Raw genomic sequence first — 17,225 nt, forward strand, 5'->3', positions numbered from 1 at the left:
GTCCATGTTCTAACTGCCTAAAATGTAACATAACATCTTATGGCAGATTTCAGGTTGATATCACCTCTCCAGTCCTAAGGTCTCTGCTCTGAAATGTCTTGCCTCCATTTGTAGGCCAACAAGGAGAAAGAAGGATGGGATGATTTGATGACTAAACATAAGATATTTATATCATCAATTAACTAGTTCTTCTATAGTCAAGAAATTCCTCAAAATAGTCATGTTTTTAACCTTGATTGGGCCTCAAAGTTTCCACATCACATTGTTTTATATACACTGCATTCCAGTGTATTTCAAAGAGTAATTTTGCTTGTATGAAGTAAAAGTGGGCGTTCAACATGTCAGCATTTCACAGATAGTTAAACCCTATCTAAAGGGACAAGACAGAATGCTATATATGTTTTGCTGTTTTCACAATTAATCCTACTCTAATGACTTTTGTTTTCTTTTTTGGTGTAATAAAGAGTACAAGTCCTCCCTGTCCAGAATTTTATCTTTGTTTTATGGTTTCTTGAGGGAGAAACATAAATGGAGGCTCTCTTTGTTAAACAGCAGCCGCCTTGGTCTTTTGGTAGCAGAAGGAATCAGAAAGTTATTTTTATCCTCAAGAACCTGTACTGTCAGTTATGCTTTAAAAATAGTAACAAGCATCTTAAGGTGTTGAACAGAGTACTGGGTACTTGACATGCACTATTTCCTTTACTTCTTACCTGTGTTCTTGAGGTACATATAGCCATTGATCTCCTCTTAGAGATGTGAAAGCCAAAGCTCAGAAAAGCTAACTAACTCACACACAGTCACACATTTGGTGAGCAGCAGGGCAGGTAACCTTCATCTGTCTGGTTATGAGGACCTAGTTCTTAAGAACTATTCACACTACCTCTATCTTTCTTCTTTGTAACTATAGATAAGGCAAGTTTAAAGAATAAAGTGCTCACGGGTATCCTAGTTCCATGAAGTTGTTCCATATTTGCTTCAAAAACATGATCACTCCCATCTGGAGGCAGAGGTCTATCAAACAGCCACTGGGATGACACTGAAACAGAACAACAGCCATGATTTTGCTCTTCTCAGCTGGTTGTACATCCCTTCAAACTGTACAGCAAATTCTAAAACCAGGCAGCACTATCTCAGTGCATAAAGAAAATTAAAACAAGGAGACAGAGCATGTATAAGGACACCTGATAGGGATGTTTTCAGTAATTATAGAGGAATAGTGATCAAGGTTATAAGAGTAACAATAAGAAATCTAACTTTTAATGAGCACTTACTATCTGTCAGGGTCTGTATTAGGCATTATCCCATTTAATGAATGCTCTGGAATACTATATATCTATTAACAATCAGGAGATAGAAAAATGTGTAAGTTAGAATAAACTTTTTGTCTTAGAATAATTTTAAATGTAGAAAATCGGCAAAGAAAGCATAGAGAATGCCCATATGGACTAGAGTCCTCCATTGCCTCTTATATATCACCAAAATATTTTTATCAAAGCTGAGAAACCAACATTTTCTAATGTTTTCACGTGGTTAGCCTGGGCTTATGTGTTTTGAGGATGGAGGGAGAGAGATCACAGACATAAATTACCATTTTACTCACATCTTATCAGAAACTAGAGGGTGTCCACATGACATCACTAGTGACATTAATCTTCATCACTGGTTGATACAGTGTTTGCCAGGTATTTCTACTGTAAAGTTACTCATTTTTCCCATTCCCCATTCTTTCCTGAAGTGAGTCTTTAAGTCTAACCCACTCTCAAGGTAAGAGGCAGCTGCTCTATATCCTGGAGAGGGAATATCTACATCAAATGTATTTTTTAGTAATAAAAGTATGCCACAGAATGGCTTGTCAGCAACACACAGTTTTGCCTTCTCTGTGCCTCTCTGCTTTTTCAGATATCCAACAAAGGGTAGCATTAGAAAACCCCACAAACAAAAATGAGATTACAATGAACATGGCAATTATTGTGTTTTGCTTGAAAACTTTGCACTGTAGAAGACACTTGGGTAGGAAAGTGTCGTTCTGTTTCTTTAGAAATGGGTTCATGTCCTGCTCATAAGAACAAGAGTCACTATAGCTTTGATCCACAGTTTCTATTTCTATCAAATTGGTACCAGTGGGACTTCAAAGGGAACAGATAATTAGGACACGAAGAGCCTGGTTTTCTGGTTCCAGCCCAGTAATTTAAAACTCCATAAACTGAGCCAGAGAGAGAGGGCTTACCAGTGGTAATTTTTATTGTGTGGAGAAGTCTCAATTCTCCCATTTAAACCTGCCCCTCCTTTCTAGGATTAATTTAGGACCCCCTGAGCTCTGCCGCATATATACGGTAAATGGGTTCTGTACAATGTCTGAAACAGAATAATTACTAAGCTACAGAGGCAGGCATACACCATAGCTGCAAGCTGAAACTCTTTATTTTTATAGAGAGGCTCCAAGATGCAAATTAACTTGTACAAGGTCATATAATGTTGACTGTTGGTAATGGGACTGAGAATCCTTGGTCTGTTGCATCCTAATCCTCTACTCTTGTATATGATGCTAAAGATGAATTCTATTTACCAAATGTGTTTGTTGCCTTGAATACCAGAGCATATTATTATGTGGAAAGGGAAAACAAAGACCATTATAGAACCATGTGATCGGCTCACTCTCCACAATCATAGGCCAAAATGGGGAAGCTGGATGACAGGCCATTTATAATTTTGTTAAAATTGAGCCTTTATGACTTTGTGGTTTATAGGGCAGAACTAGTTTTTGTGGGTCTTCCCTCTCATATAATGGTTCCCTTTGGAAAAATCTAGTCCTTCAACTCTCAAATTCATTTGGTAAGAGAGCCTATACTTAGAATGAGTAAATGAGCATAGTTGAGCAGGTGGAAGACCCAGGCTTTCATTCCCTTTGCATCCCAGGCCCCCACCCCCCTGCTGCCCAAATCATATGACTGTGGACAACCCAGAGCTGGAGCTTTCATATTTGTTTCTCATGTGCTCTTCCTGAGAACCTCATAAGATGGATGTTGGCACCTCCATTTTGTAGATGATGAAACTAGGTGACAGAAAGAACTATCAGATTCTGGTACCCGTGTTTCTTTCACACAAAGTATGTTTACAGTAAATCCAATCTACATGTGTGAGTCAGCAATCATTCAGCCGTCTCTTATCCAAATCCATTTCCTTTATGTTTTCTATTGTGCTCACATGCTATCCCAATGGTGGCTGGAAAGCATAATGTTCAAAGTGCAGACTCTGGTGCTAGATTGGTTGAATCAGGTTGATGACTTCATCAATTTAGAAGTCGTCTCTATAATTGTGGGCAAACCATAGAACTTGTCTAAATTTCTGTTTCCTCATCTTTAAGATGAGCATAATAATGGAGGAGGGCACTTGTTGGGATGAGCATTAGGTGGTATGTGGAAACCAACTTGACAATAAACTATATTTAAAAGAAAGAATTTCTGCATTAATATATCCAAATCAGTTAGGGACAATTGCTGGAATGTGCTGGCAGATCATAAGCACTTATTAAGTATTAGCCATTATTAACATTGTATATAGATTTACATAACATATTTATGTGAGATATTATCCGGCATAGTATGAAAAAAGGTTAGTATAGCCAGTTCATAAATGTTTTAAATAAAACCGAGGAATTTCTCTTTGTTTAATAGCTACCATTGTTTGTGCCAGGGATTTTATATGCACGATCCAGTTTTATCCTCCTATTACCAATACTACTAAGATTATTATTCTTATCACAATTTACAAAAGAAACACCTGAGACTTAGAGATACTAAAATCATGCATTTGGGTGGGACTGAATTGGAATGTAGATCGTCAGACTCCAAAGACAAAATACTTGTTACATAACATGGTTATATTCTTTTCTTCAAATCTATTAACATCATCAAGAAAGGAAAAGGACATCTTCATTTGTATACTCCATATTACCCAGTAGAGGGCTGGAATAGAGTATGTGTCAATAAATGTTTGTAATATGATTGAATTCAGAGGGTCAATTTTTATGTTCCATTAAGTGAATTTATGTGTACAGTTCTAGAATTTCCAGGGTTTATTACAAACTCACATTTTTCATTTCACTGTTTCTTTCCCTAAATGAGTAATACTTTGTAGGAAAATATGCCATTATGTATGCCATATATATTGTGAAAAATGTCTATAATGGTTATTTTTCTTGACACCAGTATTTGAATTATTTCCCTGGGATATCAGTATTAGAATTATTTCTCTGGGATTCCCAAAGAAGAATCATGAATTCCAATAATTTTACATTTAAGAGGACAAATATCCAATTAAACAAAACTATTGGTGACAGCAGTTCCTAAAACGGCATCAATATGCAGATCTATCTGCCTGAACCACTCTGTTCCCCACACCACCCTCTGCTAAACCCAGTTGAACATTCCTGGTAAAAGTAAGCCTTGGGTCCCAAACTGGGTAGATAAAAGGCTCTTAGCATATACAGCCATAATCTGGGCTATGAGTGAAAACTGCAAGTTTGATTTGAGGACTTCCTGGAGGCCTAGAGTTCTGGAAGGTCTCCATCTGTTTTCACCTGAGAGGATAATACCCACATAGGTGGCTGTGGAGACAGAGCAGTGATAACTATCGGCTACAACCAGAGTGCCTTCCAATGACCAGGGCTTGTGCTAAGTGTGTTATGCAAATTGTCTCTTATTTATAAACAACTTTGCAACCTAAGTATTACTACTGCCGGTTTACAGATGAAGAGACAGATATTCAGAGGGATTAAATTAAGGGCAAAGAATTAAAGTAGCAGGGTTAGCATTTGAGCTAGTTTTCTACGATGTGAAGCATGCTGTTTTTAGGAGGCTTTAGGCTTTCTCCATGTATTCCAATCAACTAGAAGGCTCCAGGGAGACAACTCCCTTGAGTTTTGGGGAAATATTTAGATAGAGACTGGAAATATTTGTTTTCTCAGGGAGTCTTTTCTTAGCTTCTCTCTAAATTACAACCTCCTACTAACACTACCATATATCAAATTGGGTTTATATCAGAATAATTAAAACAATTTTGAACTAGAGAAGCAACAAACAATCTGACCAATGAGACTTAACAGAGTCCAGATATAGACATGATTTCAAGATGTAGAATATAATAAGTTGTGAAATCTTATTTTATTGAGTGATAAAAACATGTATTATTAATTAAATATGTGACTGCTAACTGGGGTGGGTGGAAATCTTGATTACTCTTTACATAAAGATCAACTTCCAATGCACTAAGGATGTTACTATTTTAAAAAAGAATATTAGTTAAATGTACAAGTGTGAAGTTTTTTTTTAAATATCTAGAATGAAAAGCACATTATTTGGCATGATATAAATAAATGTCCGAAATCATTAACAGCAATGATATTTTAGTTGAAAGATGTTCTAGAGTTTTGAAAAATATATATATCAAAACAAAATTAAGACACACAAGGAAATAAGAAACATCTCTTCAGCAAAGTTGAAAGATTAGAACCTATTAGTTTATAAATTATTAGGACAGAGAAAAAGAGTCTAATGGATATGAGCAAGAAAGAATAGCATATATACACAGAAATATAAAATATCCAACAAATGAAAACTATTCTCTATCTTATAATTAAAGGAGTTGAGATCAAAATGAGATATCTTTTAGATGTTTTATTGGTAAAGCTTAAAATGTTTCTGTTGGCAAGAGTCTGACGAAGCAGGCTCATACACTGTAAGTAGGGGCTGGCATTTTGGAGGACAACTTGTCAGTCTCCGTGCTAATACACGATGTGTTTAACCTCGTGATCTAGCAATATGAGACCTTTTGTTTCCATGACATATATATTATAAACCAATACAAAACTATGAGACTTGGAAGACATACATCTATATATTTATAGATGGGTGTTTCAAGTAAGATTTCTTTTGGATGACATTTCCCTGCTTAAAAGGAAACCTAACATATTTAAAAGTTCAAAAACCCATGGAATAGATTATAATAATTCACCCAAAGTGAACAATCCCTGGAGCTAAATTTCTGGGCTTTGTGAATGAAAAAATGGATTTGATAGGAAATTAAAGAGCTGAGGTAAGGACTTTTGGGAAAGATTTAGTTCCTTCATTTGTGAACCCTTAAGAACTCTCTACCAATAATGCATCTTCAGCATGCCTGAAATCCTGGGTACCCAACTTCTCTGTCTCTCTCTCTCTCTTCCCACACGCTCCCCTCCCACAGTCATTGGCCCTTATCCATGCCCAGGCCCACACCCACCCTTACAAGGTTACTTACTTCCTCCAGTCTCCACCGGTTAAAAAGTTTATTGTAATTTCCTGGGTGGCCTACAAATCTGTAAAAAGCCATTTTAATTCATTAGCATTGATGTGGGGTTGACTGAAGAACATCTAACATCACAGCAAGTGCATGTGTAGGTAGATATAAATGCTCACTGGTGCTTCTTGTCCCTGGACTGAACTGCTGACTTAGGCCACGCTCACACATCAAAGTACCCGACTTAAAAAGGAAAAAAGTGATGTTTGAATTCAATGCCCGTGGGTGAGAAAGTAAAGACAAACCAACTGAGGGAAATTTTCTACTTTCATCTGTAGATCTTTAATGTTTTGTGGACCTAGCTAATGAATATTAATGTAATGTGCCAAACTGTTTCGTTTAAAGTGGTTCTACCTTCAGTATGTTTCCACCGCACTAGCTGGAGTCGTGAGCATAGTTTAATATGTTTCTTTTTCATACTGTGCACTAAAGATAGGGAAAAAATGTTATCATGATAGGTAGAAGTTTCCACATGAACGAACTGTCACCCAGGGTTATAAAAAATATTTTCATATTTATCAAAACCATCACTGATGATTGCATAATCATGATTGAACCCAAGCATGGCACATAAGTTTTATTTTTTATGTCAGCTTTAATTGGTAGTGGAAGCTATCCTGTACCTCGAAGTCTTTCGACTGAAACATATGAGAACACTGACTAGCAGTTTTCCAAGGCGGGGACAGGAATTTGCCACCCTTGTTAACAAACCGGCAGTGGAATGGTTGGCAATCTTTTCACTCTGCTAAGATAACATGCATAAAATTGACTTACCTCCCCAAAAAGAAAGCAATATAGAAGATAGAACTATTTAAATTCACAAACTGGAAAAGGAACATCTTCAAAGCAAAGCTGTTTTCCCACTCAGATTCTGTTCGAGGATATTCTAGAAGGAAAATAGGGTATGTTTACATTGATGAGGTGAATAACACGAAATATGGACAGTTCATGTTTGGAACATTTACAAGTTCTATTAGACACTTAACGTCTCTGAGTCGTAGGTCTGTGTCTGCAAAATGTGAATGATAATCTCTTCTGTATAGGGTTGATAAAAGGATCCAATGATACAATCTTTAGACTTTTCCCAGAGCTACAAAAATATAATGCCTGCTATTAATATATAAAGATTTTCAGGATTCTCTCTGCTATTGTCACTTAGAAGTCACCATATACGTTGGGTAAGTCCTTCACTCAACCTGGCTATGTTCAAACAAGGACCTAAATTATCCACGGAGTTCTTTGAAGAATGGGTATTTTGCACAGAAGGAAGTGGAATGGTAAAAGGGAAAGAGGGCTACCTCAGTCATAAGAGCTGAGCTCCTATCTCAACTTTATACCCAATTTTCTGGGGATCTCAAGGAGAGCCCTTCCCATTTTTTTTGCAACAAGTTTTAACATTTATGAAACAAAGAATTTAGACAAAATAATTTTAAAAACTTTGTCTACTCTCACGTCTTATGTTTCTGCAACTCTTAAAACAAAACAAAAATAATGAGAGAGACAGGATAACGTGGCCATGTGTATTGCAGCCTGTGCTCCCGCCCAGCATCCAAATAATGCTGGGAGATCTGTATGCACAGCTAATATGGATTTTAATCAAATTAAAGAATTCAAGAAAGATAGAAAATAAATGGAATCTGATTTCAAGAAAAGATGGGCCATGATGCATGCGTGATCTAGGCACAGAACAGAGGACTCGGTCTGGGGAAGTCCAAGTCCAATAAGAATATGTGCCAGAAATGGCCAGGCTCTGTGGGGTATGCCCCAGGCTGACTGGTTGCTGGACCCTAGTGAGAAGAGTCTGGAGAGCCCGCGATCCCCCAAAGTTTTGGTCGATCGTGTTTTCATTGTTGTTGCATTCTAAACAGTTTGCAAATTTAGTATAAAACTTTAGAGATGAGAATACGGATTTTTAAAAAAATCCCCAATGTGTAGTTTGCTTTTAGTTTTCCACTTCTAATTCTATTACATCACAATCTGCAAACGTTCCCATGTGATTTCTGCTTTGGGTCAAAAAAGTTGCAGTTTCACTTGTCTTCAAATTACTTGGATATATTTGGTCTATGTTATCAAGTGTTTGAAAAGAATATATATTTTTGTTGTTGAGAATCTCGTTTACATATATTTTAAGAGAAGCTTGTTAGTTATAATATTCAAAATGCTTTATGTCCTGGCTTATATTTTGAATATGGATTTGTCAATTTTGGGGGGAGGTACTTCTATCACATTTTGCTTTCTATAGTTTGGAAGTTTATAAAAAGATCTATACAAATCATGACTATTACACCGACCTGGTAGACTGTTTATCAGTATGAAGTGTCTCTCTTTCTCACTTAGATATTAAATTCTGGTTTGCCTAATATTAACATTGTGACTTTGTTACTATTTTCTTGATATTCGTGCTCTTGTTCTTGAATTGACGTCTGTTTGATAAAACTGAAACTCTTTTCATCAGTTGGTTTAGTTAAAAACACGTTTTAATGTTTATTTATTTGAGAGAGAGAGAGAGAGGGAGAGAGAGAGGCAGGCCACAAGCGGGGGAGGGACAGAGAGAGAGAGGCAGACAGAATTTGAAGGAGGCTCCAGGCTCTGAGGTGTGGATGGTAGGCCCTCAGGACTGGAGTAATGCTGGGTTCAGGGAAGGTAACTCTAAGAAGAAAATAAAATGAGTAAAATACTTGATGGTTTGAATGTGTTTAGAGACCATCCAGAGTTGAAGCAGAAAGTTTGGGATAAATTAAGAAAAGTATGTAGAAAATTAAGGAAAAAAGTGCTATTATTAGCATTATGAAAATATAAAGGTTCTATAAGAAAAAAAAACAATCATAGTACGCCCCATACCTTAGATATAAAAATAGTTATATAGAAACAGTGATGTAAGCACTAATTATTAAATTAAAGTTCAAACCCATTGAGGGGTGCCTGGGTGGCTCAGTTGGTTGAGTGTCTGACTTCGGCTTAGGTCATGATTTCATGGTTTGTGGGTTTGAGCCCCACATTGAGCTTTGCACAGACAGTTCAGAGCCTGGAGCCTGCTTTGAATTCTGTGTCTCCCTCTTTCTCTCTGCCTTTCTCCTGCTCACATTCAGTCTGTCTCTCTCTCTCTCAAAAATAACTAAACATTAAAATTTTCTTTAAAAGTTCAAATCGGTTGACTATAACTATTCTGGAAGGAGGAGAAATTGTGTGTGTATAACATGTGATGGATGGGAAAGTGTGCAGGGACAAAACATTGCAGGGAATGATAAGACCTAATTTCTTGTCATTTGGAATGGAAAGCCAACAGCTTCCCAAAACTGAAAAACCCAAGAATGTCAGAGAAACATGTTATTTAGAAATAGGATAGGAAATAACAAAAGGAATAGCTAGAATTATTAAAAAGTAGTCTCTCAGGAAAGTGAAAAATCAGGTTGGATAATGTGGCAGAGTACTGGCTTTAATTACAAATTTCTTAATACTATTTTGCCTTTTAATTTTTGCATATATAGTACAATATTTTGGTAAAAATAAATATTGGGGGAAGCCCAAAGAAGTTAAGAGGTAGGGGGGAAAAGCACTTCTATGTAGAGAGAACTAGGTTTGCTAACTACATACATTAACTCTCTGTAGTTCTATAATATGCTCCAACTTTCAATATATGTCTTTCATTTTGACTGACAACTTATAAAACTGAAGTTGATATTAAAAATGCTAAAACAAGGGGTGCCTGGGTGGCTTAGTTGGTTGAGGATCTGACTCTTGAGTTTGGTTCATGTCATGATCTCATGGTTCGGACCCAGCCCCACACTGGGCTCTGCTCTGACAGCTTGGAGTCTGCTTGGGATTCTCTCTTCCCCTCTCTTCTCTGCCCCTCCCCAGCTTGTGTGCACTCTCTAAATAAATAAATAAATAAATAAATAAATAAATAAATAAACATTAAAAAATGCTACAGCAACTACAGACTGATATGCCCATATGTTATTCTTTAACTAAGGAATGAAGTAAAAACAAAGGACTTACCTAAGTTGGTGAGAAGGTAGGCAATTTTTTCATAAGCCTGTAAGAAGAGAAAAAAACGGAATGTTATTCTTTTCCTCTAGACAAAGCTGCATTTACACTATTCAATGAAACATCTAAAGTGTATTCTACAAACTGGTTACATTAAAAAAATTTTTTTAATGTTTATTTATTTTTAAGAGCAAGAGAGACAGAGCATGAGCAGGGGAGGGGCAGAGAGAGAGAGTGGGAGAACACAGAATCCAAAAGTAGTCTCCAAGCTCTGAGGTGTCAGCACAGAGCCAGATGCAGGGCTCCAACTCATGGACCATGAGGTCATGACCTGAGCTGAAATTTGATATTCAACCCACTGAGCCACCCAGGTGCCCCAAAGTGGCTGTATTTTTACTTAATCCGAAGCATGCTTTAAAACTTACTATGTGGTGCTTTACATACACACACACTAAATGCATATAATTTGTAATATAAATATAAACATATATATATATATATATACACACACACATATATATATACACACACATACACACACATACACACACACCCAGACACACTTGAATCTGGTAGCTATCTTTATTTCCATTTTATAAATCAAGGAAATGGGACTTTAAAAAACTAAAAATTTTCTTTTAACAAAAGTCATTCAACTAATCAATAGGTGACCTGGGATTTGATCACCAAGTTATATATACTTTTACCTATGCTGGGAGTCTAAGTAAAAGTCTGAATTCTTCTTTGTTATTAACAATGAATTTTCCAAACTAAGACAAACAGTGTGTGGTAGTTTGCACTCCTAAAGAACAACATTGGTTTGGTGTTAAAGTAAGAATGGTAAGTCAAATCTGTTGAATCCAAAAGTAAGTTATGTGCACAACAGAGATTTATGGTATAACATTTTTCACCTCCACCACCCTCCCCCTGAGTGGCACCACTCATAGAGACTTAAGGAAACACATTTTCCAAAATTCCAAGTAAACATAGTTCAGAAAACGAATATGTTACAGGCAGAATGTAGTATGTGTTTGCCTGGGTATGTGTGCACATGTCAATATAACTACATAACCCCATAATTCAATAAATTATTCTTTAGATTGTAAATTCCAGTAACTCCACCTGATGGCATGAAAAATCAAAACATAGGTATCTGAACACCTCACAGTGTGTCCTCTGTGCCCTCACAGTTCTTTCACTAGAACTGTTGTGAGTATTCACGTTAGCCATTATTCAAACCCACCTCTTCTCTAAAGCGTTATCCTAAAGCGTGAGCCAGAAAGGTGATATTGACTATAAACAGTCTCATTCTACCTCTTGTGCAGTTTGTTGTTTAATTTTTAGCTACCTACACAAACTGTGTGTAGTCATTTAATTTTTAGCTATGTACACAAACTGTGATTTTTTAAATTTTAGAACGAGATTACCTTGAATTCATGAGCACCAAAATTGTCTTGACCTGTAACACGTTCTTTTCCAAAGTCCATTTATCAAGTAAGATGATTATAGAAGGGTCTCCAAAGCAGTGTGACAGGAGAGATTGACAAATCAACAAATAGTGCTTTAGTAGTGCTGTACTGAATTGAGTGCCCTCATGGAGACTGAAAGAAAATTTACTTAAATAACTGTAATTTAGAGTATTTGGCTGGTGCCAAGCAGTGCTCTATATAAAATCTTATTTAATTTGGTCCTGACAATTTCATCAAATAGATATGATTATCCCCATTTTACAGAACAGGAAATCAATGTTTAGAACATCGGGTACCTTGCCTAGGTAACACTACTAAACTAGCAGCAAAGTCACGAGCTGCTATCCTGGTTCTCTTGTACCATTTGTCCTATGCCTTGTCACAGAAACCATTTCAGATTTTTTTCCTAACACCTGGCATACAGAACTTGTCTGTTTCCCTGAAATGAAAATATCCATAGGAGATGCCCCCGCGGATTACAATAATCTTTGGAACAATGTTAAAAATCACAAAAAGGCTGTGTCACCCCTGGAAATATTGCTCTTGGCAAGCTGTCTGTGGTACTTGAGAACCTGCTTCATCTAAGGCCCGGATGCTAGCTAACCCGCACCACCGTGATGACGAGCTATGAAGTCAACGCCTACAGGCCGACTTGTTAACTCCAAAACCACAAAATGAAGAAGAAACCTTAATTAGAGATATCTAATTGTATGGTGTATGAAAGCAATCATGGGCTGTGTGTGTGTGTGTGTGTGTGTGTGTGTAAGGTGGGAATGGACGTGTTTGGGGGAGGAGGGAATAAGGGAGGTTCAGGTACAATTGTTGTGGTCACTACACTTTATATGTACATTATATATATATATCATGTTGGAGAAGCTATACTTTTTTAAAGCTTATTTATTTATTTTGAGAGTGGGGGTGGGGGAGAGTGAGAATCCCAAACAGGCCCTGTACTGTCAAGCATGGAGCCCCATGCATGATTTGATCCCAGAGACTGAGACCATGCATGATCTGCGCCAAAACCAGGAGTCAGGCCCAACTGATCCACCCACGGGTCCTGGAGAACCTATACTTCTAAACATCACTCACTAGTGCATTCAGTAAGCTGAAATTATCTTAGTCATAGAAATTAATTACATTAAAAATACTTATTAGGAATTTCTAATAGGCCAGATAGTGTTCAAGAAGACAGTGAACAGGGGGCCTGGTTGGCTCAGTTGGTTGGGCATCCGACTTCGGCTAAGGTCATTATCTCACGGCTTGTGAGTTTGAGCCTCACATGAGGCTCTGTGCTGACAGCTTGGAGCCTGGAGCCTGCTTTAGATTCTGTGTCTCCCTCTTTCTATGCCCCTCCTCCATTCACTTTCTGTCTCTTCTTCAAAAATAAATAAACATTTTAAAAAAGCAAAGTAGACAGACACAGTCTCTAGTTTCATGGAACTTACATACCAGAGGTTAGAGACAAATGACAAACAAATAAGTAAGTGGTCAGGAAAAGAACAGTGCCCAATGGGAAAATACAGGAGGCTGGGTACATAGAGAAGGGTGGTGGGCACCCTTATCATTTTATGGTGTATTATATAGTGTGTTGACTAGTGTTACTTCATAGTGTGGTCAGGAAAGCATCTCTGAGAAGACAGCATTTGAGCATAGGGCTCAGACGTAAAGTGAGGGAGGGAGCCAAGAAGATATCTGAGCTAAGTACCCTGGAGATGCAGAAACAGTAAGTGCAAGGGCCCTAAGATTGATGCACTTGGTGTGTTAAATGACAAGGAAGTTGGAGGATCAGAACGGGAGGCAGTAAAGGAGCAAAGTAGTAAGAAATGAGTTAGAGAGGTCTCAGAGGAAAACCGTTTTTCAGGGCCTGGTAGTACACAGTAAGGTCTTTACAAATCATTTCGAGCTGAGAAGTCATTGTCTTCCCACCAATGTTTTGTTTTGGGGTGTCACACGAAAATCTGTTGGGGAGAAATCAGAATGGCAAAGGCAGGGAAAGGGCAAGCTTGTTGTGAAGGGGCACATTAAGGAGCCCCACACTTATTTTAGTGCTCTTCATGTCTGAGCCGGAGCCGTACAATCTTAACTTTTACTGTATAAGCCCAAAACAGACTTTTGCAGAGTCAAAGACAAATTGCTCTTTCACAGCAATCTACCTTTCTGAATTTCTAGAAACCACGGATATAGACATGAACAAACTATACAAATGTTTTTTTTAAAAGCTGGTCCTCTTACTAAATGAGTCATTTGGCATTACCTCTTTTCCACATTAAGGGGTGTGGTCCAACCCTTTGATCCACCCTATTCCAGAATAACCTATTTGCATTGTAATTGGTAACCAAGTGTTAAGGAAGTTAGGTACATTTGAGGTCTTCCGTATTCAGACCCATGAAAGAAACATAAGAATGTATGCTGTTAAATCTAGAGATGGAAATAAATCACTCATGTGAAAGAGTCCAGAATTAGCCTGGACTACGTTAGTTAAATAAATATATTTAGAGTTACTTTTTTTTTTTTTTCTGGTTATAGTGTGTACATGTCACCCAAATGTTAAAATGAAAAGAGGAATATCAAAAGGAGCTGATTCTTTTGTTGACAATGTTGAGATAGTTTAACTGGCTTAATCTCAGATATTTCAAACTACATGAGTAGTTCTTCAATGATGTTTCTATATTTTCTTTAAAATTACACATTAATCATGAGACCAGACAGCTGTCATGCTACTGTAACCTAATCTTTAATTAATTAAGGTTTGATTGTCAAGCAACAAGAATACACATTTTGGAACACTTGCACATTTAATTTTCTTATTTGTATTTAAAAAATTATCTTATCTTATATTATCATCTTATCTTATCTTATCTTCTAAGATCCTGACCTGAACCAAAATTAAGAGTTGGATGCTCAGCCGACTGAGCACCCAGGTGTCCCTGCACATTTTTAATTTTCATTAAAATCTTCTTGGAAATATTACCTGATGTAATAGTGACCATGCTATTTATGGCACCTTGAAGTAGTACAGCATTCAGGGCAGGGATAAAATGGATAAAAAGAATGGGATTAGTGAAGAGTCGCTCCTGGTTTCAAATTTTGGCTTTGTGGATATTTAGCTGTCTACCTAGTAAAGAGATATTAAAATAATAAATTGAAGTTTTAATCATTGTTAAATTATTTGTGATTTAGTTCTGAAAATGCAGTTTCTGTTCTTGGCTTGTATCAAAATTACCTCAGATCCCTTAAAACAGTGATTTCCAAATTGTACTTTAGGGACCGACTGGATCAGAATCACTTGGATAATATTTTTGAATGTTTTATTTTATATACAGATTTCCTAGCTCCACCAACGAGATTCTAAATGGGACTCAGAGGTCTCTAGTTTTTCAAGTGTTCCAGGTGATTTGAAGCATAGTAAGAACAGGAAACAATCTTCATTCTTTTCGTGATCTGTAGAATGGACTTGTGATAAAATTTTAATTACTCACCCACATTTTTATCCCAAATGGAATATTTATTTAGGGATGCTATGATTCATTTGTTTTGAAAGCTTAGAAGATGTATATTCTTTTTTAAAAAATTTTTTTTAACATTTATTTGTTTTTGAGAGACAGTGCAAGTGGAGAAGGGGCAGAGAGAGCGGGAGACACAGGATCCGAAGCAGGCTCCAGGCTCTGAGCTGACAGCACAGCAGACACAGGGCTCAAATCCACAAACTGCAAGATCATGACTTGAGCTGAAGTTGGACACTCAACCAACTGAGCCACCTGGGCACCCCTGACGATGTACATTATTTTTAATTATTAGTTTGAATGAAAATATCGAACACGGCAAACTTGAAAGACACAAACTATAATTCCAACAACAAAAATAATTGTGAGCAATCTTAGCAAGATGCTGAGATTTTGGCAGTGTGAATAATATTCTGGATGCTAGGAAATTTGGAGAACAGAATATTTAAAATTTATTTGAAGAATATGTTATAAATGCCTTTCTGACATAGGCAAAGGCCTGGAGATTCAAAAGGAAAGAGGCCCTGCTCATAAGGAGCTCACCCCCGGGTGGTGGGAGAGAGGCATGCCCCCAAGCACTGTAACAGGAGAGCCCTACGGGAGGGAGGGCTTGTTTAATTCTCTCCGGGGAGTCTGATAAGGAGGGAGAATAGGCATGTCCACACACCTTGTGAGAAAAATGAACACAAAGAAGAGATTATTTGATTCTACATTTAGGATTGAGAAAAAACTTTATGGAGGAAATGATCCTTTACTGGAATTTTCAAAGATAAAGAAATAACTTCCAAGGAGATAAAAGGGGGGAAAAAGGTAAATAGAGAAAGCACTGCGGACCAGGATAGAGTTGAGAACAAGTGCAATGCCAGGGAGCAAGCAGAAGTGGTTTTGTAGGCTGGAGTGCAGAGCGTGAAACGGAGGGAGTGAGGCCCAACTTCAGGCAAGAGGAGAGAAGAGAACTGGCTTTATATAATGGAAGGCCTCATGCCTTGCTACTAAATTTAAAATTTATACCAGAGGCAACGGAAACCTGTTAAGCAGTTTCAAGTACAGAATAAAATGACCAAATCTGCAATTTAGGAAGATCCTTCTAAGAGCGTGAGGGAACTAAGAAGCGTTGAAAAACAGAGACAGGAGGACTAATCAGTTAGAAAGAAGGCTACTACAATGGTCCAAGTAGCTGAACTTAAGGAGACGGAAGTGAGAATGGTGAGTAGGGAATGGACAAGAGAGATGTTACAGAAGCAAAAGTCACAACAGTCAATCATGTGATGAATGAGACAAAAGAAATGCATGAATGACTTAATATTTCTGGCTGTATACATTAAATATTAAAAATTTATGACTTACAAAATTGTTGGACTGATCGAAACTGCTTTGCTGTGTCTCTATTTCATAATCTCATGCACATGTATTATAGCTGAAAAGCATATTAGATTAGTAGACTATTTTGACTGACGCCAAACCCTCATACGGAGAATATGGCAGCACAAGGATCACACAGTCTAGCTATTAAGAAACAAAAAGCACATTTTTATGTGCTGTACCTTTAGTGTTTGTCTGAAAATAACAAACGGTGGCATTTGGTGTTCCAAGTCATTCTTTTTGGTAGTATAATATTTTTTTAAAGTGTGGACATTTTAAGATTAATGGTTTTAATTACTGTTTATTTGATTAAGACCTTAAATTGATTCTGTGGGTTCAGGTAAATCAGATGGGCTATTTAATAATGAGAAGTAACTTAATATCTTGATTGGGGGGAATACATAAATTCAGAAGGGCACTATGGTTTTATACTGATTAAATCTGAGGAATATAACATTCTTTTCACATTTGTTGAATTGGCTTTTTAATTCAATTCCTTTACGCTAAATCCACTTAAATATCTTTTCCTAAGTTAGCTGCAAGGGCAAAGAAGGAGTTTTACGGCTTAGTC

General features: G+C 37.1%; 1 protein-coding gene across 1 annotated transcript in view; it reads right to left on the reverse strand.

Annotated features, from left to right (window-relative positions):
* ANO3 (anoctamin 3) overlaps positions 1-17,225 on the reverse strand; it is a 258,575-nt gene that overhangs the window by 17,792 nt on the left and 223,558 nt on the right. Inside the window, exons 17-20 of the mRNA XM_029915555.1 lie at positions 10,333-10,369; positions 7,108-7,219; positions 6,295-6,352; positions 939-1,036 (exon numbers count right to left, since the gene is read on the reverse strand). Of these exons, the coding sequence (XP_029771415.1) occupies positions 939-1,036; positions 6,295-6,352; positions 7,108-7,219; positions 10,333-10,369 (305 nt within the window). The remainder of the gene's footprint in view (positions 1-938; positions 1,037-6,294; positions 6,353-7,107; positions 7,220-10,332; positions 10,370-17,225) is intronic.

Source organism: Suricata suricatta, chromosome 11 (genome assembly GCF_006229205.1).
Source record: "Suricata suricatta isolate VVHF042 chromosome 11, meerkat_22Aug2017_6uvM2_HiC, whole genome shotgun sequence".
NCBI classification, from domain to species: Eukaryota; Metazoa; Chordata; class Mammalia; order Carnivora; family Herpestidae; genus Suricata; species Suricata suricatta.